We start from the raw sequence: 22058 nt of genomic DNA, 5'->3' as shown, positions 1-22058 counted from the left end.
ATTATTTTGGCTGTTGACAACAAGTTTACCTTCTCTTCTCTGAACAATCTTGCTTTAAATAAGTGTTTATTTGGGTCACTTCTTTCAACCCGGGAGTGGAAAATTTGTGACTTCCCACATACAGCTCCCCACATCACACACAGTCGGTCCTATAGGATGGGCTGCTGAGAGCTGTAATTCAGTAGCATCTGGAGATTCCCAGATTCTCCATCTCTAAATGATGCCTTGTTAAGACTGTCACAGTTTAGTGAACTGTAGCCACCCTGTAACTTTTTGTTAACTGTGTATTTTTGAGATTTGGAAAGTGGGGATTTGTCCCATATGAGCTGGTTCTCAATGAGCAATTCAGAGGTGTTTGCTCTCATAACTATAGAGGAGTGGGATTTGCAGAGGTCTTTGTACCCACCAGCTTGTTCCAGAGTAGGATGATGTTGCAGCTTTCTTCTAGTGCCATCTAGTTTAGTTAATCCAATTTGCAAGTACTCAGTGAAATCGTAGCCTAGTTAAATTCCCTTTCTTTCTATTTACCTTGAAGATAGATTGAAACTATAGCCTAGTTAAATTCCCTATCTGTCTTCATTGATAGGGAGGCAAAAACAGGACTGGAGAAACCATGACACTTCTCCAGGTCTCCTTGACCTGAGCTTTGATGACATTAAACACAGGATTAATTCAATCACTGAGATGAAAGGCAAGTTATTCACTAAACATGTGGTTGTCTGAAGGTTGTGGTATTTTACACATAAAAAGCAATATTAACTGGTGTGTGTGTGGGGGGGATTCACCTTCCTAATTTTTCCCTCCTTTCTTTGTGCACATGTGGGGGGAGAGGCAATTTTGAGATGAGGCAATAGCCCAAAAGCATGCTATTGATTTTTTCCCGTTTTTTTTTTTTGCTCTAAATGGGAAATCTCAGGAGAGGGTAAAATGGGAGGAGGTTCGGGGTGGGGGGGCAAGAGACAGAGAGGGTTAGATAACCTCTGCAATTTTATTGGCTGACTTACCTTGAAGCCTGTAAGTTTGAGCATGCCCATTGGATGGGCGTATAAAAGAAGGGGCAGCGAACGCATCGGTCTGTCTTCTCAGTGGAGCAGTTCATTGAAAGTATAGCTGCTACTAGCAGAGCTGAGCCCAACCACCAGCTTTGCCTCTGGAAACGAGATCCAAGCAAGAGACAGCAAAGCAAACTAGCTAGCTATCGACGCTCGCTCGCTCGCACGCACACACAGACACGACACGCACAGTCAAAGATTTTTTTTTTTTTTTAAAGGGACTCGCTAAAGACCAAATAGAAGCAGAGAAATCAGTCAAGCCAGAGTCACCATGTCAAGAGCAGAGGATGAACGCTACAGCAACCCAGGCTTGCTCCAAATCTCAATGCCAGAAGTTGAAAACAGCCTTGGCAGTTCAAAGGTAAGGGAGAAAAACAAACGCTCTTGGGTCTTTTCTTTCTTTCTTTCTTTCTCTCTTTCTCTCTCTTTCTCTCTCTTTCTCTTTCTCTCTCTCTCTCTCTCTCTTTCTCTCTCGGTCTGAAGCTTTCGGAGAGGAGGCGAAGTGAGGGAGCTGGGTGGTGCGTTCAAGCGGCGTTTTTGGCGGCGGCGGCGGCGGCGGCGCTGGCCGGCAGCGGCAGCAACGGAACGGGCTCTCCCAAAGAGTGAGGGGTCCGGGCGCTTAGGTCGCGCTGCGGGAATGGCTCTCTTTGCGGCTTTTGCATGCGTGAGTTCAAGGAAGGACGCCGCCTGTAAAACGCAACAAAGCTGGTTTAACTCCGTTCGGGCCGGAGAGAGTGAAGAGCGAAAGAGCAAAAAATAAAAATAAAAAAAATAAAAAAAAATTCTGGCTCTCTTTTGAGGAATTTAAAAAAAAATAAAAAAATCCAACGACTCAGATCCTCCACTTGCCTCCTAAAAGACTTCTCTCTTCTCCTTTCTTCGCGCTGACCCCCTCCTTTCAGCATCCTTCCTCCCCCCTAAATAAAAGCGGGCTTGTGTTTTGATTTTGAGGTTGTTGGTTTATTTTGCACACCTTTTGTCAGTCCGTCTTCTGCTTCCCTCCACCAGCGCCCCCCCGCCCCCCCGTAAAGTCTGCGCGAAATGATTTGCCGAGCAGGATCGCCGCAGAAGCGATCGGCAAGTGGAGCGCGCTTTCTTGCTTTCATTACTATTTATTATTATTAATTATTATTATTATTATTAAAAACGTTTTTTACGATGGTTATTTTCTTGCTCCTTTGCGGAGCAGAGCGGGCGATTTGGGGGAGTGGGGGGGGGGGAAGGAAGAGAAAACTTTTTTTTGAGTACTTCGTTCTGCGATGCAGACAAGTTGACACTAGAGGGACCCCGAGGGTTTGGTCAGAATGCCCTGTTTTTTGAGTTTTGCGAGAGGATTGTGGCACTTTTCTGATTTTTTTTTTTTTTTTTTAATACAGTAGGAGAGCAGGCGGAGGGAGATGGGCACGCTCCCGGCTTGGGTAGCAAAACTCCATTGTAGCGGAGAGGTTGTGTGAAAGTTCCTACCCAGAAAGAGGAAATGGGGGCTATGTGTGTGTGATTGTAGGAGAAAACAATCGGTATAAAAAGCCCCGATGAATGTGGACGGTCTGACTCGTAAAGGGATGTTGGAGACCAGTTTCAGTCCGTGAATGTTAGAAGAGGAAGCGGTGGGCAGAAGTAGTAGACGACTCCCTGCCTTGAGATGCCTTTTTAAAGCAAAGCTAATAAAAAAAACGAACAACCAACCAACCAACCAACGAGATTCTAGGTAGCCCAGGGTTATTTCTGACTGCCGAAAGTATACCCTAAATAGCCGGTAGCTCTTGTGACGTGTGCCGCGGTGGGAAGTCTGGAGTAGGAAATCCAAGGTGTGCTTTGTTTTTGCCGCTAGGGGTTGAACTGAGAAAGAACCGTAGGTGAAGTCGATAAATGTCCGGTGCGCGATTTGGATACCTTGCTTGGTTTGCCTGCCCGTTGAAGGACACAAGCAAGGTCACGTTCTCTTGGACGGAATGATATGTTTCTTTTATGTGTGTGTGTGTACACACATATTGCATTATATTACATATTGCATTACTATTGTCTGCTTTCCTTTGGAGGAGAAAGCTTCTGAAGATTTCCGCGTTGTTGCAAAGGACAGATAGTTTTCTGCTTGCTATTAAGCGCGCTTTAGAATGCTGTATATCGCGTTCGATCAACGAGGAGTGAAAACGGATCAAAGCAGAACAATAAGCCAAGAACTGAGTGAGAAGAAAGGGCTGGCAGAGGGTCTCCTCCTCTAGATGGCCTTATTTGGAGAACTGTTATTACTATTATCCTTCTCCTGTTTTCTCTTCCAGTTGCTTTTTTCCCTACAGGAATTGTTTGGAGAAGCTTCAAAAAAGTTTTAGCGCTGGGCAGAGCCATAGGGATATGGAACACAGAAGGAAGCTTTCAGTGTATCCGAACCAGCTGGTTATATATCAACACAGTTTCTAAGGCTCAATTAAAAAGAAAAAGACAAAACCAAGGCACAAGAGGTTTACCTGGGTAGTAGCATGAAAAGATGTTTGGGACATGAGAATGATGCTTTAAGCCTCCCAGCTGATGCTTCTGAGTTACATAGCATGTTACTCTTTATAAGGCATACTGTACTTTGCAAATGGCTAGCTTCTGTGGTAAACGGGGAAAGTTGCTTGCTTGAGGATGTTTTTTTTTTCCCCCTCCCCCAGCTCTGGCACAAAAAGTTGTAGCGCGGAAAGAGCTGAGAGGGTTGCCATGCAAAGGGGAAGCAGTGAAAAGGGGCTCCCCTTGCTGTTTGTTGGAGCTTTTTATGGGAAGCTGTGCAGCTAAAGCCTTTACTTCTGGCAACCGAGTGGCACTTTCCCGCTAATTTGCCTTTCAAGGGGGAAACTGTTTACCTGTGCAGTCTGTAGACAAGGTCATTCAATATAAGAGTTGTCTTTCTCCTGGAGTAATCTTGATCTGCAGCAACCCAGGGAAATCAGTGAAACCTTGGGTATTGTTGCATTATGCAGCTAAATGCACATGGATCCTGGATGGTTTAAAAGGGCTTTTCTTTTTCTTTCTGAGCCCATTTGGGAGGGGGTTCACGGCAGCAAGGGCATTGCCTGCTACACGCCACTCTCCTGTTAAAATTCATAATGGCAGCTTAGACTTAGCTCATTTATCCCAGCAAGGTCATTTCAAAGCAAGTGCCTACTTCATTAGCTGTATACAGGGAAAGAGGAGGTCCTGAAATAAGATGCTTTTAAACAAGCAGAGATAGCCAAGGGACTTGTTTTGTTAAATGGAGCTGGAAGAATATGCTCCATATTAGCAGGAAATGCAACAAACACAAATGTGGTTTTGGATGAAGTCTGTGTCCATTTCAGTCACCTTAATTCTCCCTGTAACTGAGTTACTTCTATTACTGAGTTACCTCATATTGTTGTCCATAGCTTTGAGTTATTTCAGGGCTTGGAAACAAATGCAGATGACAGTAAGAGAACAAGCTGTGAATTTGGGAGATTAAAACAGGATCGGTTCAGCTGGCTGCAGACATTTAGATTTCCTTTTTTTTTTTGTCTTCTGCCAGATGTTTTTCAAAAGTGAAGCTAGTTTGTTTTATTATTATTATTATTATTTTATTTTTTTAAAAAAACTGTGAATATACTCCCACTTCTTCCTTTAGAAGACCTGGAGTGGATCACCAAAGTTCAAGCAGTTTCTTACACTCTGGTGGAATGAGTAAACAGGACCATCTCTCTCCCTTCTGCCCTTCCTTCTCTCTTTTCTTTTCCCCACTCTAAAGGCTTAACTGATACCAATGTCCTTTTGGAGTGGTTAAGGGAATCGAGTGAACGTAGACTGCATTTGTTACCAGGACAAAGGGCAAGAGAAAGAATGTCCTTCTTTCATTTAAGTTTCTTGGCTGTCTGGAAAACTTAGAAAATGAGCGTGAAAGCAAAGCAATGGCATTCAAGAGATGGATCTTTTTGCAGTCTTCCTACAGGGTGGGCTGGCTTGCTTCTGTGTGGGCAAGGTAAAAGAGCCAGGCAAATCCTTTTGCTTTTACAAAGCCTTTTCAGTTATGCACTCCAATTATGAATGCATTTATTTATAGCTGGGATCTTGAATTAGTCTGGAAGAACTCACCTAAATTCATGGTTCCAGCACCCCACCTGAAAGGTAAACCAAATAAGATCAGCTCCTCCTGCATCAGGTTTCTTCAACCTGGAGCCCCTTGAGGTGTTGTGCAGCACGTGCCAGAATTCACTGCTAGCATGGCACCTGCTAGGTGAACACTGTCTTAACAATTTTCATCTCTTTAGGGTAGGCTTTAGAGCAGGGGTCTCCAACCTTGGCAACTTTAAGCCTGGAGGACTTCAACTCCCAGAATACCCCAGCCAGCTTTGCTGGCTGGGGCATTCTGGGAGTTGAAGTCCTCCAGGCTTAAAGTTGCCAAGGTTGGAGACCCCTGCTTTAGAGAGCCCTTCAGAACCCGGGTAAAATAAATCCACCAAGCATTTAACAGAGCTGCCTCTTTCATTGAAGAAATGTGAGCTCATTAGTATATGAGTTAGAAATTGCTGTGGTTGATTGGTTTAAGGGCTACATATATTTGCATGAGGGGGAAAAAAAATAGTTTTTCCCTTTTTTAGAAGATCCAGGCCTGTTTCACAATAGACACTACAGCAGCAATCATAAATCAGCTTCTCCTGATTGGTCTTCTGCTTTTTGAGAGCATGCCTACACCGCAAATTTTAACGGGCTGGAAAGACTGCCTGGACAAGTCCCTGTAGTATTTATTTATTTATTTTTTGCAAAATTTTCAGAAGTGATTGACCACTGCCTCTTTCCTAGGGCTGAGAGGGGCACTGGCCCAAAATCACCCAGTTTGGCTTTGTGCTTAAAGTGGGACTACAACCATAGCCTTTTGGTTTTTAGCCCGGTGCCTTAACCCACTAGACCAAACTTGCTCTCGGAACACAGTGGACAGAATAGTGGCTAAATTTCTGGGCTTGTGGGAAGGTAAGAAGAGAAGACTGAGAGGGAGGGGAATGAAACAATTTAGCTGGAAAGTTGGAACAGGAGTAAACCACACTAAAACATGTTGCTGCCTATTCCATGTGTGTGTGTGTGTGTGTGTGTGTGTGTATATATATATATACACACTATATATATATATATATATATATATATATATATATATATATATATATATATATATATATATATATATATATATATATATATATATATTTTTTAAGTTTTCACGGGTACTTACATGTATGGTATTCGGCTTGGTTCGGTATTTTCCACGTCATTGTAGTTGTTCTTTTAAAGTTGTAGCAACGTTTCAGCAGAATCTCATCTGCCATCATCAGGCTTCTGTATTGTATATATATATTGTATATATATTCTATATATATATATGTCTGTGTGAGATGGCAGAAGATAATGTCCTGAGAATTCTTAGCCAATTGTTCTATAAAAAGCTGAGTGGATGGACGTATAACCTTCAGGGTAGAGGTGGTAAGCAGTGATTTGGAATACTCCATCCACCCTCTGTCACATAAAACTTATTCTTCCCTTCCATTTTTCTCTCAGTAGGGTTGGGAAATTGTCTTCAGGAGATTACCTTCAGAAACTAGCTAGACAAACACACATGGAGAAAGCATCTACCTTGCTGATTCAACCCCTGCTTTTAATTTTTCTGTTTATGGGAATTGTCACCATTTGCACCCTTTTGATCAGTCATGACCTAGAACAACTTATATGTGTGCTTGCTTTTCAAATGTGCAAGAATTTAATATCACTGGGGAGATTGTCAATTCTGATTCCCCTGGAGGTGCCTGAAAATGTGCATGTCTATGTATATCAACTTTTAGTGGTGTTGAAATGTAACTGTCTAAACCTCAACAATTTAAAATCTATGTTACTTATCTACCACCTCATGGGGCAAATAGATCCTCCCCCATGCTCCTTTTCTATTAATTGAATGGCTTAATTACATTAATATGAAGAGATCATGTGCAGACCAAGTGTAGACCACTTGATATTCCAACCCAGTGACTTGCTTAGAGCGAGAGAAATTCCCAAAGGTTATGCATTTGTTTTCTGAAGCACTGAGGTTAAGGCATCTGTTCAATTTCCTAAAAAGCTCTATCTATCACGCTGATCTTGGGTGAACATGGAAAATAACCTGTCTAGGTTTAGTTCCATCTTACAATAACACCTTAGTTTCCCAAAGTGCTGAAAGAGCATCTGCTGGAAGTAAAATATGGACTTGGATTTGATTTCCTAAATCAATATCCTGATGGGACCATGTAACAACTTCCTCAGCAAAATATTTGAAGGATATCACATTAAAAAAAACTCTCTTTCACTTCTGTGGTATACTATGAGTTGACTACAAATAGGCCCCATAGCAGCATTGACTGCTAAACCTCCTACTCTCTTATCTCTACTACTGCATTGTCTTAACTTCAGTGGAGTAAAGATGCGAGATTGGTTGGTTGCTTGCAGAAGATATATCTGGGGGAGGGAAAAAAAGGAATCCAGCACTAAGCAGTTAAAAAGCTGTCCTTTTTTTTGGCCTTGTTTCCTATTACATTGACCTCTGATGATAATTGGGAGGGGGTAGACCGAAGGTAAAGAGTAGCATTTTTAAGTGGGAGGAAAGCTCACAGAATAAAAAGTAGAATGTGCATTGGGTTCCAGAAGCATCCATTAGAGGCTGGATATCTACTATGGTTCAGAACTGTTATATTATTTTACTAGCAGATGTAAATTAAAATAGGTTTTACCTTATTATTTCATTTAAGGGGTAGCAGCTTTGTGTTATGCAGCGTTTGTGTAGAGGAGCCATATATCAAAACTGTTATAAATAAGTAAAAGAAATAATTTATTTTATCAAATAGCGGGGGGAGTTTAATATGTGCTAACTGTGGGTCAACATTTTAAAATGAAAAAGAATGAGAGTAGATTTTCTAACATCAAACTGGAAGAATATCTAATCCCCATTGCTGACAATAGTGTCCTAAAACTATCTAACTTCTGACCCAAAGTTTGGGTAAGCAATTACAGCATAAGAATGGGTTGGGATTAGCTTTCTGGCTGCCTTTGTTAAAAATATCATAGGTTTCCTCTTCAAAGAAAAGAAGGAGCTGAAGAAAAATAGAGTTGGTTGTGAGGACTGGGGTAGTAGTATTAAAGAACTTTAATAGGGAATCACCTCTTTCCTCACTGATCTGCTTTCATTTCACAAGTCAAAAGAAGGTTCATGTGATTATCTCTCCAGAGCAGTGCCAACATTCTGCTATAATGGGGCATCTATCTGTACATTGTTGGCAGAGGAACATGTACCACATCACCTCTTGTTTGTATAATCCTTATAGGCAGGTGAGAAGAGCAATTTTTTTTTGAGAGATGGAGTAATAGATCTCGCAAGGGGAGGTGGCTAGTATCTATCAACTTTGGACACAAGAGATAGATTTCCCAGATTTGAGTCCTCCTGGAAAAATGAAGTGTGTGTATATATACACAGACACACATGGATTTTGCCAAATATCAAAATTAAGCAATCTTTTATGAGAAATGGACAGGGACAGGGTCAATGACAAAGTGGTTAAACTAACTTTTGAGTCTTGCCCAGGAGGCAAAAGTTAATAAGGGCTGGGCTTCCTGGTTGACCATAAATGTTACCCAGCACATGTTGCATATTTAGCAGTCTAAATATTTATATGCCTATGTAAATGCAAGTGCATAGGTAGCTGAGCAGACATTTTCACAGCGTTTGATAACACAGCATTTGATGCTAAGGTGCATCACTGATTACTACTAGCTTACTGGGTTCTTTGGACATACTTGGTAGACTTGGAGCCTGTTTGCTGCATGAATCAGAAAACACGGATAATCCTTGGAAGCTGTGTATCTAATTAGCATTTCCTCTAATAGCAGCAACCTTTACCTGCACATACAGGATTAGTTCTTGAAAAGCAGGATATATTGAATTTTGCTCTACGGGGCAAATTTGGAAGAGGTGGCTTAATTAGAGAAATGTTGCAAAGGGAGGGAAATAAATCTGCCTTTCCCCCCTTCTACTTTCGTCTTCTTTCTTTCACTACGTTTATAGCCCAAACATCCTCCATTTAGCAATGCAATAAGCTTAATAAAACAACACAGGTAGATTGTGACTTTCCTGTCAAATATTTAGTTCTAAGCCAACGGAAGAAAATAAATTGAATCTATACTCAACAATATTTACACACACCCCCACACACATACAGTAGTATAGATTCAATTTATCATACACACACACACAGAGGAATTGATCCTAGAAAGAGAAAATTAATATCAGAAAATAGGAAAGCAACACCAAAATGCTGAACATGTCCATCTCTCTCCAGCTTACTGCCCTCTTAAAAAAATCTGTAAATTCTACAAAATATATACTTTCCAGAATTATACAAATTTTAATTTAGATTGTTAGATTCTTTTCCAACTGATTCTGAATGTTTAGATTTAAACAGTTTTAAACCATTTTTCTGTATTTTTCTTATAACAATGTTTAAACACTTTAATATGCAATAATGATTGTTTTAAATTGTGAATTAATCTAATTGAACCTTTAACTACAAAAAACAAGCAGGAAGATTGTCACTTGAGATGATGGAAAATAGGATTGGCTCTATCCCGTTCCCCTTTTGTTTCGTTTTATAATATAAGCCTGCATATAAGGGGGAAAAACCATTTAACTTGAATATTCTGAAATAATGCTTGGTTTGAATCCAAATTGGATTATTTGTTTTAAGTAAGAAACTGAAGTATATTTGGACCATTGTTGCACTTTCTCTGCCTGGTATAGGAAATTTCTGAATATAGTGGGACTCTTAATTGGTTTAAAAAGTCAGGTTGCTTCTCCCACTAGAACAGTGTTTCTCAACTTTTAAGATGTGTGTGAACTTCAACTCCCAGAATTCCCCAGCCATCATGCTTGTTGGGGAATTCTGGGAGTTGAAGTCCACACATCTTACAGTTGTCAAGGCTGAGGGACACTGCACTAACAACTTAACATACCATAAATTACTGGAAAGTTAGTAATCCAGGATAGGGAGAATAGATTAATGGATAGAAAGCTGGCCTGAAACTCTGCCGAAGGTTACGTTAGAAAACTTGAGACTAAGCCAGGAATAGATTGAACTAAATCACTATGGGATTTCGTCCAACTCAACGAAAGGGCATCCTATCTGCCTGATGTAGTTCTGATGTAGTTGTTAGAGTGCTGGTATGTTTTCTTTTAAAACAATAATGCTAGTCTGATTTAAAGCTGCCTAGATGTAGGGCTACAGCACTTTAGCAATTAGCAGATTCACCAATTCTCATTTTGTATAGGGATGCAACATTCTTGTAAACTGGAGAGGAAATCTTCCTTATTCTTTCACATGTGGTGGCAGTTTTTTTTTCTAAAATTACACCTGCCAGTTTGATTTGTAAGTTTCAACAAAATAGGGTGCTTTGAATGATTGTAGTTAAGTTTTGAAACTAAAAATTAATCACCACAGAATTGCTGATAAGTTTTCATCAAGGGGCAGACAAAGTTCTTTTCACGCAGACTCCAGCTCATGACTTTCCTTGGGCTCAGGGAGGAACCAGAGGTCTATCGTTTTTCTTTCTTTGTCACCTCATCTTCCCTGGAAATACAGGCAGCTGTTTCCATCTTTGCTGACCTACATCTGGATTTGGACCTCTAAAACAGAAAAAGAATGAAACCGGCTTAGTATTTTGATTTCTATTAATTGAATCAGGAGAAGCTGTGTTTTGCCTGCTTTCTTTTTTAGTGTGTTATGGTATTCAGAACGTACATTGGAAAGAAAATGTTTCTTTATGCTTATAGATTGCTATAAAGATTAATTTTTATGTGTATTGTCCAAGCACTGTGTTTGGTGTACCTGATCCATATCTGGCCTGCTATGATGGGTCTGCCTTTTCATTTTTCATTAGGATGGTAGACAATGGCTGTGGAGGTACTCTAAACCAGGGGTCTCCAATCTTGGCAACTTTAAGACTTGTGGACTTTAACTCCCAGAGTTCCTCAGCCAGCTTTGCTTAAAGTCTTAAAGTTGCCAAGGTTGGAGACCCCTGCTCTAACCCCTGCTAGTTTAGAGGTCACTTATAGGAACAGTTTTTAACATGATGGATTTTTCTCTTTCACTTACAGAAGATGTGCATCTCCCGGCGGATATTGCTGCTTATGCTCACTTTCCTGGCATATACGATTGATTCCGTCTCTGCATACAGTCCTGCCGAAACTCTTTGTGGTGGAGAGCTAGTGGACACACTACAGTTTGTCTGTGGGGAGAGAGGATTTTATTTCAGTAAGTATGGGTGGGGGGAGTGAAACAAGCTCAGCTTGGTTAAGTGCCAATATATCCATCTATAACAATACATGTTATTTTGGAAAGTTATATATGAACCATTATCTTAGGAGGCCTCACGTTAGCTTTATACACTATTCTACCCTTTGTGCATTGCTGGTGGGTGGGTGGGGCCGAACTAAAAATCCTGAACTACTCTGGTCTAAAACATCTTCTATATCTGAACAATATCTTGGTGGATTGGGATTATTGTATGGCTTCAATCCATAGTTACAGCATATGGGGATATTGTAATTTAATTTATTAGCATAAATTGCTGAAATACTTTTTAAAATGTCAGTCATCTTGCTTTTCATTCATTCATTCATTCATTCATTCATTCATTCATTCATTCATTCATTCATTCATTCATCCATTCATCTTATATGGCCACTGATCTCACAAAATGTCCCTGATATACTTTAAAATATGCTTTTTAATTTTTCATCAAGAAAATACATGCTTATTTTTTTCAGCAGGGCAGAATTCTAAACTTTTTGCCAAGAATTTATTTACGCCTGTATTATGTCACCCTTCTCCAACGAGATATTCCTTCCAGGCATGTTGGGATTACGTCACCCAGAATTCTCAGCCAGTGTGAACATGGCTCACATTGGCTGGGAGTCCTGGGAAATATAATCCCCCAAATCTGGACAGAATCAAATTGGGGACGATTATTCTGCAAATCATCTGTCACATTGTGTCTGGCAACTAGAGATGTCCTGCTCCCTGCTTCCCATATTTGTAGGTGGTCTGAATCCTCTTCTGAAAACACTTTTAAAGGGAAGTTGCTTCTTAGTCTCTTTAATCTACAGCTCTGTCCAAAACCACCAAAGGTCAAGACCCCAGCTGGGGCAATTCATCATCACCCTATTGAAGTCAGACCCATAAGCTTTAGTTCTGTCTTTAGATTCTCAGATGGGGGTGGGGAAGGCTGGCAGTAGTTCTGAAGAAGGGACGTTGAGCTAAAAATACTCTCGCTTAGGAAGTAGTTAATCAGCAACATGCCCAATAAATGTGTTTTCTAAGCATTCCTGGCAGAAGAGGAAGAGGAAGAAGAGGAAGGTGGCATTAAGGGAGATCTAATAATAGTGATTGCTGTTCTTATACTAGTATCAGTGAAGGACACAAGATGGGGTATTTAAAGGTAGGCACATGACCTAGTGGTCAATATTTGGGAGGTCCGATTTCCAGCTCTTGGGGGGATATTTGAACCAGAGCGAAAAGCCAGTCTGACATAGGTAAATGAAGCTTGAATCTCTGTGTGAATCAGGAAGATATGAGGGGTGGAAGGGAGAGCTGAGCGAGAGTCCAGGCATCTGACTTCAGTAAACAAGGGCTCCTGTTTCTTCCTTTTTAACAGCTGATAAGAACTTAGCTCTTTCCAGCCACTTACGCTGACAAAGCACATTCTCTCCTTTCTCTCTCTCTCTCTCTCTCTCTCTCCTCTGTATCCCTCAGAATAATACTAGGAAAAATAAGGGGGTGGGTGGTGGTGGAAGGGAAGCTATTTGGGGGGAGGGGTTTGGAACAATCGATGCTGCTGCCCAGCCGCTCGACAAAGGCCCTCTTGTTGGTGCCCACATTCCTTTGTCAGGAGAAGAGAGGATTGTTTACACCCAAAGTGTTCTTACGCTTGATTTGGTGCTTGATTGATCCGACGGAAGGGGTATTCAGGAGAGTGTGCACGAAAGAGGCACAAGCGGTGGAATATTTTTGTGTTGTTCAAAAGTATGGCACACGAGGCTCTGTACACAGCAGATGAATATTCCCCCTATGTCCCTTATATACGTATTCTCTGGGATGCACAAGTGCATCTGAACTTTCACCTCAGACTTAGCCACCAATATTTAGCCTCCTTGCAATTTCTTCTTTAGAAAAAGAGAGGAAGAAAGAAAAGCTAAATCGGGAAGGGAAACTAAGACAGAAAAAGGAAGGACCTAAATTGAAGAGAGGAACTCTTTATCAGTGTCAAGTCACAGCAGCCACGTGTCTTATCTTTTTGCTGGAGCTGTCTTTGTTGTTGAACATGATCCTTGGCCCTTCACCTGAGATGATGTTCAGAGGATAACAGAGCACCAGGGTGTTTATTTATTAGACACTGATACATAAACATGAGGTCTGATTCTCAGCAGTATCTAGTTAGGGGGCTACTTGTGAGGAGATCCATGACGTCTCCTGAAAAGGAAAAAAAAGTTGCCATTGTACAACACGAACTAGCAAAAAGCAATGCTTGTGCAAATCCCAAAGGCAACACTGTAGTGTATCATTGTAATTAGTAGTATAGTGTATATCAGGAGACAACCAAATTATCCTGGTTAAGATGTTATGATGACCGCTCTCTTCTTTGTTTTGGTTACTGTCTCCAATATAGGGATGACATTAATGGACACACACACACACACACACACACACACACACACACACTGCTAAAAATATTAAATAATGGTTGTCTGTGTAAAATTTCCTTGTCGGTTTACCTTTTCCTAGCAACAAGATCTCACAGTTTGCTTATGAAGGCATCTATCAGCATTCTGGAGCAAACGCAGCTAACAGCTAAACATTTGTTCCTGTTTTTAAATAGAATTGCATTTTCTATCAAAGGGAGTAGCATATAATTTAGAACATAGGGTGGTTCTTTTTTTTTTTTTACTTTTTAGAAAAAGATCACACATCAGATTGCCAGCTGTATTGAAGTGGATAGTGAAAGCTGTCCAGTTGCTTATAAAATAGTGTATACTTGGGAAGTAACTTGGCAAGAGAAAATCACAGATGAGTAAAGGAGTTTATTTTCATCATAAAAAGATAGAGCTCTCACTAACAGAAAGCAGATTAGCATTTCATACATTTTTCTCCTGGATTATGTATCCCATTTACTCACATTTAAATAAACTTGCTTTTAAATTACTGAGTTCAGTGAAGTTTAGTTCAGCTTAAATTTATTAAAACCCCATTCTCAAACTACAGTTCTAAATTAAGATCTTTCTGGACTGTCATATTTAAAGTAACTTCCATATGAAACTTTTTGTTCTGCCATTTCAATGCATACAGTAGTGGCTTTAAAATTAACCAGACCAAAATGGGTCAGAGAAAAAAAAGGAGGTAATAAATGACAGTAACTTTGCTTCTTCATAGATGGAGGGGCTGTGTTGTATTTGTTTGAAGGAACAGTTTAGAATACAACCGTTCCAGGACCTATCACCCAGATTAACAGGAAGCAGCATCAGATAAACAATCAGGGAAGAAACAATACCCCAATCTAGAATGATCAAGAAGGGGGGGGCATTATATACATTATATACACAAACAGTCAGCAATCCCACTTTGTTTTGTACTGATTATCTTACTTAGCATGGTAATGAAATGTCTGTAAGAAAACAACTACATTCAACCTGTATTATGCATATTATCATATATAAGTAAAATATTGAAGGTAAATATTGAAAGGCTAAATATCACCTTTCAAATAATTTGATGAGAGATACATTAGCATGAAACAGATGTAGTTGCCATTAGTATGGAATTATTTGGGTTTAAAAAAATCTAAACTAGGCTTGTACTAACAAGTGAAATAGAATATATTCCATACCAGCTCCAACTGAGTTCTATTCTTCCCCACCTGGCATCTTAAGTTATGGATTGCAAATAATTTACATCATTAGATGACTGGAATAGATGAAAGTAATAGCAGAATGGGCTCTGGTTGTAATTGAAGAATTGCAATTTCCTTAAATTTAAGGACATTGGGACCACTTGGTTTGCTGAGCTGCAAATTGTGTAAACCAAATGAAGGAGTGCTTCATTTCTGCACTCCTGCTACCTGATCATTAAATGTGGAATTTGCAAAGCTCTCAATGAACTATATGGGTGCTGCTGATTTTAAAAGAAAGGGACAAAACATACTGATCTATTTTCCCGTTGTCTATCTTGAATACTTAAATGTGTGGCATCACTCATTTTTAATTGACCTTTTGTGTCAACAGGTAGGCCTGTGGGTAGAAACAGAGGAAGGCTCAACCGTGGCATTGTAGAGGAGTGTTGTTTCCGGAGTTGTGACCTGAATCTTTTGGAAACTTACTGCGCAAAATCTGTCAAATCAGAGCGGGACCTCTCTTCATCCCTTGTGGTTTTACCAGCAATAAACAAGGTTAGTGAAGATCCTATCTGAGTAATCAGATACGTTTTTGAAAGGAAAAAAAAAATCCCATGGGACCATAGAACCCTTATGTGCAGTATTTGCTGCTTTTGCAGGTACAGCAAAATGATATTATCTGCATACAGATAACATCTTCTCCCTAAGCAACTATTTCTTAAAAGAGAGTCCAGAGGTGGGGGTGGCTAGGGAGGAATGACAATGAATGGTAAAGTACAATATGTCCACTGCTTGTCAAAAAAAAAAAAAAAAAAGGAAGTTGTTGTGAAGTCTGTTCAAGTGCCCATTTGCTTGGCAGAATATTGCAGGATATTGAGTACCATGCTTAAAATAAATTGGGGATGTTGATAATCCTACCCATACTTATTTAAAAGGGAGCCTCATGCAACAAGGTATGAATACATTGCAAATAAACAAATCAGCAGAATAGCATTGTCAGGATAACATCAGACAGGTACGGGAGATTTTGTTAAGCAATCTTGTAGATGTGACCTACAACCAAGTTTCTTAGCACAAAGTGCCAGCTAATCAGCCATACTGTCTTCCAAGAGACCTGGTTCCATCTCTCTTCTGCACAGGGTTGGTTTAATTTACCTCTCACAATAGTCTTCCATGGATATTGACCATGCTCAGTTCTCAGGACGCTGTTTTGGTGAAGTATTAACCTTTCAGGGATATCCATAGAGGAGAATCAGAAAAGTCAAGGTGGAGACTGTGACGTGATGCAAACCTTTTGTTGACATGCATTGCACATCTGGTGAATATATGCGGGCTTTGATAACACAGTCACAGCTACCATCTTGACCTTTTGACCTCCTCCTGGATATGCTCCTTTTATTATTAGCTTTTTCCCTGCCAATTTCTCTTTTTTATGGGTTCTTCCTGTTTTGCCAAGCTAGCTCCTATTTGCAATCTCCATTCTGCTTTTGCTGAACAAAACTCCCTACAAGGTGAATGAGTATATAATAATAATATATAATATCTATAATATATATATATATTAGGAGGAAAACTAATGAATGAGATTTTCAATATAGCTAATCCTCACTTATTTAATGTCTAATTTAGTGACTGTTCAAAGGTATGATGGTGTAAAAAAAGAAGTTTTGTGATCAATCTTTATATTTATCACCATTACAGAGTCCCGTAGTCACATGATCATTATTCAGGGGCTTTGCAACATTGCACGACTGCCATAAAATCCTGCTGCCACATGATCACCATTTGTGTGTTTTGCAATTAACTTGTGACAAGCAGAAGTAATAGAGAAGGCAGAAGTAAAATCACAAGTCACAACTGAAGAGGAAGTAAGCCCATCTCAGTCACATGATTTTCCATTTATCAACTGGATCACTTAGCAACAGTTGCCGTTTCCAGTTGGGCTCACTAAGCAAGAACTATAATCTTGCAGGTTGCCTGACTTTCAACAACCACAATAATGCTTGCAATTAATTTGACTCAAAACATTCAACAATGAATGTGGATAAACTCTCCAATTTTATTGGATGCTCTTGGATACCTGTGGCGTAAAACTTTCCCAGTTTTCAGGAGACAAAGTCACAAAGGAAGGGAGATCTGAAGGAAAGTAATTACAAGTGTCAATTTTGTCCCAGAGGAATGCATTGTCTGCTGAACCATGTGACATCACTTAGCTGGGTGACAGTCCATATCCTTTAAGTTCACCCTACTATAAGAAAGATGTTGAGACTCTAGAAAGAGTGCAGAGAAGAGCAACCAGGATGATTAGGGGACTGGAGCCTAAAACATATGAAGAATGGTTACAGGATCTGGGCATGGCTAGTCTAGTTAAGAGAAGGATCAGGGGAGACATGATAGCAGTCTTCCAATATTTGAGGGCTGCCAGAGAGAGGAAGGGGTCAAGCTATTTTCCAAAGCACTCGAAGGCCAGACAGGGAATAATGGATGGAAACTGAACAAGGAGAGATTCAACCTGGAAATAAGGAGAAACTTTCTGACAGTGAGAACAATCAACCAATGAAATAGCTTGCCCTCGGAAGTTGTGGGAGCGCCATCACTTGAGACTTTCAAGAAGAGATTGGACTGCCATTTGTCAGAGGTGGTGTAGGGTCTCCTGCTTGGGTGGGAGGGAAGGGTTTGGACTAGATGACCTACAAGGTCCCTTCCAACTCTGTTAATCTGTAAGTTCATCATGGCAAGCAATAAATTGATCTTCCTTTGCTCTTCTCTCCCTGTTTCTCTCAGGATATCTTCCAAAAGCCTTCCCATGTCAAGTACTCAAAATACGACATTTGGCAAAAGAAGAGCTCACAGCGTCTTCAGCGGGGGGTTCCCAACGTCCTCCGTGCCCGCAGGTATCGATGGCAGACTGAAGGGCTGCAGGAATCTGAAGAGTCCAAGAACCATCGCCCGTTGGTCGTCCTGCCGACACAGACACCTCCGCCTGCGCACACCACCTCAGAAACGACAGGCAGCCAGAAGTGAACTGTGCTGAACTATTTTGCAAAAGTGACTATTATTATTTTTCCCAGTCTCATGGGAGGTGTTTTCAAAGGTCTGGCCCCAGCCTTTTCTCTCTTGCAGACCAAGGTGGAGGGGAGAGAGCAAATGTCTTTTCACACCATGGAACAACAGAAAAATGGGCACGGGAACACCAAAAGAATGGGATTATGACATCAGTGGTGGCAGCAACATTTTTGTGGCATTGTCTTTATAATTTTTTTAATCTATTGGTTGGCTTTGTACTTTCCTACCCAGTATTTTCAGCTTGATCTTAACAGGGACAGCTAAGGCACTTGAACTATATAATAACAGACTTGCCTTTCAGTCCATATACTAACCAATGAAGAAAGAGCAAGAGAAGACCATGGTGTTAAAAGAAGGCCAAATTCTATATTTCAACTGACAGTAAAAAGAAAAAGAAGGGAAACAAAATCTAAGGTTTTACCCCATTTTATTGTTTTATAAGTCACAATTGAGGGGGATTTTTTTGCACATTTTAAAATCTAGAAATGAAACGATGAGGCCCACTACATTTTTTTTTAAAAAGTTACACAGTTCAAAATGTACTTGCACCTTTAAAAAGAAATCACAGATGAAGTGAAAGAGTTTGGGTGAACGTAAGTTCACTTTAAATGGCGGAGGCGTCAGCATTGCACATTTGCCACAGATTTAATTGAATTATATGAAATATATATTATATATAACTTTTTTTTGGCAGAAAAGCACTATTTTTAATGGGACCATTTTGTGTGTGTCTAGTAACTGAAGAGGGATTGTAATGTTTAAATGTTGTTAATGGTGCTATTGTAAGTTGGAAGGGGAAAAACAAACCCAGAAATTACAAGAGGGCAGGGTGGGAAGGACAAGATCTCGAAATATACTGAACTTGAAATTTTTTAGCTTTTCGTTTTAGGAAAGTGTGATAAGTGTGTTCTTTTTTTTTTCTCTTCTGAACTATAGCTTGGTCATGACCATAAGAGCTAATTGCCACTCACATGTATCCACACAATAGCACACACAGCCAGAATCACAAATACATCTATATTCATTTTTTTAGGTGAAAATACATATATTTAAAAATACTTCATTCAGTCTCTGATATCCAAATCCTCTTACAGAATGCCTTCTGCAAAGGCCTTTGCATGTATTGGAGAAGTAATCCATCATGAACCTACTCTATTAAATGTTCACCTTAGCTTCTGCAGAAAAGAGCTACTTTCCTCTTGGGCAGTTTGGTCATTTTCTGTTCTGTCTCCCTCAGCCATCATCACATCTGGTCAACCCATATCTATTCATACCTTTCAGGGTTTCCAAGAAGATAATATCTTGCCCGGTTTTGCTTTCTTAGAATAGGTAGTTCAATTAACAAACCATGCTGCTTGGTTGCTTTTTCTTGTTTTCCAAAGAGCAAGTTCTTAGAGAGATCACTTGTGCATCTCTTTTGCATTAAACAGAACCACTTAGAACCACACTATGTTCTTCCAATCATAGGGATGGAAAGAGGGAACCCAAAGGTCCTGCAAGCAAGGAGAAAGAGGAGGTACATAGTTGTATTTGTAGAAACAGTGGCCTTTTTGGCTCTAAGATGCAATTCTTTCTCCTCATTCTTGAGGTGTAAAAAGAATAACCTCGATCTTAATGCATTAGAGAAAATTAACAACGTGGCTGCTTGAAGCTCATTCCTTGATTTGAGCAATGAGCAACAGGTGGTTTTATACAAATATCAGAACTGTTTTAATCTTAGATTCATGAAGGGAGAGTCCAGTAATCCCATGGTGTACACACACAGTTGCTTAAAGAAAAAGGGACATCTAACTCATTCTGTACTGGCTTTGCTTTATATATATTTATATATATATATATGCGCATTTAAAGAACCTAAAGATTATACTTGAATTGTATTCTTTTCTTTTTTAAACATAGGGTTTGTGGGGTTTTTTACACATGTTATATCAGTTTTGAAATTTTTTTTTATCTTGCAATCTTGAGCCACAAGGCCTTTGGAATATTATTTGGCATGGCCCTATAAAAATTCAACAGTAGCTCCCTTAAGTATGAAACAGAAAATAATTACTTTAATTCAAAAGTAAGTGGAAAGGAGGGAGCAAAATAATTTAAATTCTTTTAAAAAGTTTTGTTTGCAAATGAGTTTTTTTTTAAACAAAACTAGCCTGCTTTTATGTGTAAAATGTTCACACAGGTGTATAAATATTTTTTCATTGCATTTTTCCCACCTCTATATTTAATATATCAGAAGAATGGAACAAGGAGAATTGCTTTCATTTCAAGGGGTAATAGTGATGAAAGAGAAAAGGGAATTTCTGTATAATCTGGGCTCTGTTTTTTGATAATTCTTAAGAGAGTTATCCTTATATTGCAAAGCAGTGGCATGCTGGCTTTGAGTTTATATTATATTAGGGAACAGAGTGCTCTTAAAACGTACCACTGAGAGCTTGTCAAATGGGGAAAGTCTTCAAAGTTAGCAGGAGGACTCTGTATGCATACAACTTTGGCGCTTCCACACCTTGGAAGCTAGTTCAGTGCCCCTTTAGCAGTTCTAGAAGACTATACTTAAAGATAGTTTCTTTCCATCACTTTATGTACTTAGGTACCTTGATGATGGATGCTGAGCTTTTAATGATGCTTTGCCAATATCTCCCCTCCCAAAGGCATGTCAGATTTATTCCTAGTGACTAAATCTGAGTAAGGAGTCTTGAACAGAAGAAAAAACTGAGTGTTGGATGGCATCTCGCTTGCTTGCTGAACTTCCAGGTACAGGCACTCTTTAAGGCTTTTGCATTGGAACAAGCCCTGTTAAACAGACTAACTGTACAAACAAGTTGGACTGCCTGTTTTTAAGCAAAAAATAAAGTAAAATATTGCTAGCAGACAAAGATGTGTTCTCTCCACAAGATATGCAACTACACCAAAGGGAACATTCAAATCACCTATGTGCCTTGGAAATACTGTGTTGAAAGTTGTTCAAGCTGGCTGAAAGAGACTGTAAAATCTACATTAAGGAATGCAGTGTTGAGTTGGTAGGAAAGGTGAGGATGTCTTCTAGCTTTCTGTTGTAGGGATCAAAATATGATGAGGCTGGGGTTGTAACTGACATACTTACATGGATATTCTAGAGAAAAGGAACCCAGCTCAGTCTGTTAAGTGTTACCTGTGAAACATCTTTATTGTAACAACATGACTGATCCTAGGGGCAATTATAGTTTACATTTTAAAAAAAGTTGGTTGGTTATTTTCTTCTTGCATGATGGGGAAAATCCACTTAAAAATGAAACATTACTGGAACACATAACTGGCCTGTTTTCTTCAAACCCCCTGGTGCAAAGCCAGCGCACTTGAGGGAAAGACCACAATTCCCCAAACTGGTCCCACTGTTCTACTTCATCCATTTCATTTGCAAAGGCTCAGTCTTTTGGTGATGGACCTTGCTGCCTCTGCACTAAATGAAGGGAAGAATTATACTTGTTTTGTTTTTTTTTAGGTTTTTTTTGTCTCATTGTATGTATTATTGTCTGCTTAAGTTTTATATTGTGGGGAGGGCGTGGGGAGGGTGGAGATGGGGATTGATGTATCTTGAAATACTTCACTTGTGTGCACTCAATTTGCCCGGATTCTGCACCTATTGTACTTTTCATTCATACAGTATCAATAAAGCAATCAGTTATAATGTCTTTGTGGATGACTTTCTCTAAATTTTGAACTACTGCATGTTTAATCTGCAGTTAATCATCATTATCTTAAAGTAGTATCTTTGAAGGAACCTACGATTAGCTTAACTCTCCTTTGACTTTTCAACAGAATTTGACCTGCATATATCAGTAGGTTAAACTTTCTCTGTGTGGTAAACTAACTGGGACTCTATTGACCTGCTAAGTCATAGTGCAGATTGTTTTCCTTTGACATTTTGTGTTATGTGACTCCAAATGTTACCACTGGAATCACTTTAAATGCTTTAGGACAATGGGTGAACTTTAGAACAATGTATGAATCTGGCCACTTTGGTTAGCTTGGTGT

The 22058-nt window shown here is 39.7% G+C and overlaps 1 protein-coding gene and 1 long non-coding RNA gene across 2 annotated transcripts in view; one reads left to right on the top strand and one right to left on the bottom strand.

Annotated features, from left to right (window-relative positions):
• Nucleotides 1-1142, bottom strand: part of LOC148133290 (uncharacterized) — a 42859-nt gene extending 41717 nt beyond the window's left edge. Inside the window, exon 1 of the long non-coding RNA XR_015746642.1 lies at nucleotides 1005-1142. This is a non-coding gene — a long non-coding RNA (uncharacterized LOC148133290). The remainder of the gene's footprint in view (nucleotides 1-1004) is intronic.
• IGF2 (insulin like growth factor 2) lies at nucleotides 1008-21715 on the top strand. The gene is made up of 4 exons (XM_026668274.2): nucleotides 1008-1413; nucleotides 11197-11353; nucleotides 15376-15539; nucleotides 17769-21715. The coding sequence occupies exons 1-4, from the start codon at nucleotides 1324-1326 to the stop codon at nucleotides 18006-18008; spliced, it is 651 nt and encodes a 216-aa protein (XP_026524059.1). The 5' UTR covers nucleotides 1008-1323; the 3' UTR covers nucleotides 18009-21715.
• Nucleotides 21716-22058: the final 343 nt, after the last annotated feature.

This window comes from Notechis scutatus, chromosome 1 (assembly GCF_049901735.1).
Source record: "Notechis scutatus isolate UNSWTSFEM ecotype Mainland chromosome 1, rNotScu1.2, whole genome shotgun sequence".
In the NCBI taxonomy this organism is placed as follows: Eukaryota; Metazoa; Chordata; class Lepidosauria; order Squamata; family Elapidae; genus Notechis; species Notechis scutatus.
This window is presented reverse-complemented; position numbering and strand designations above follow the sequence as displayed.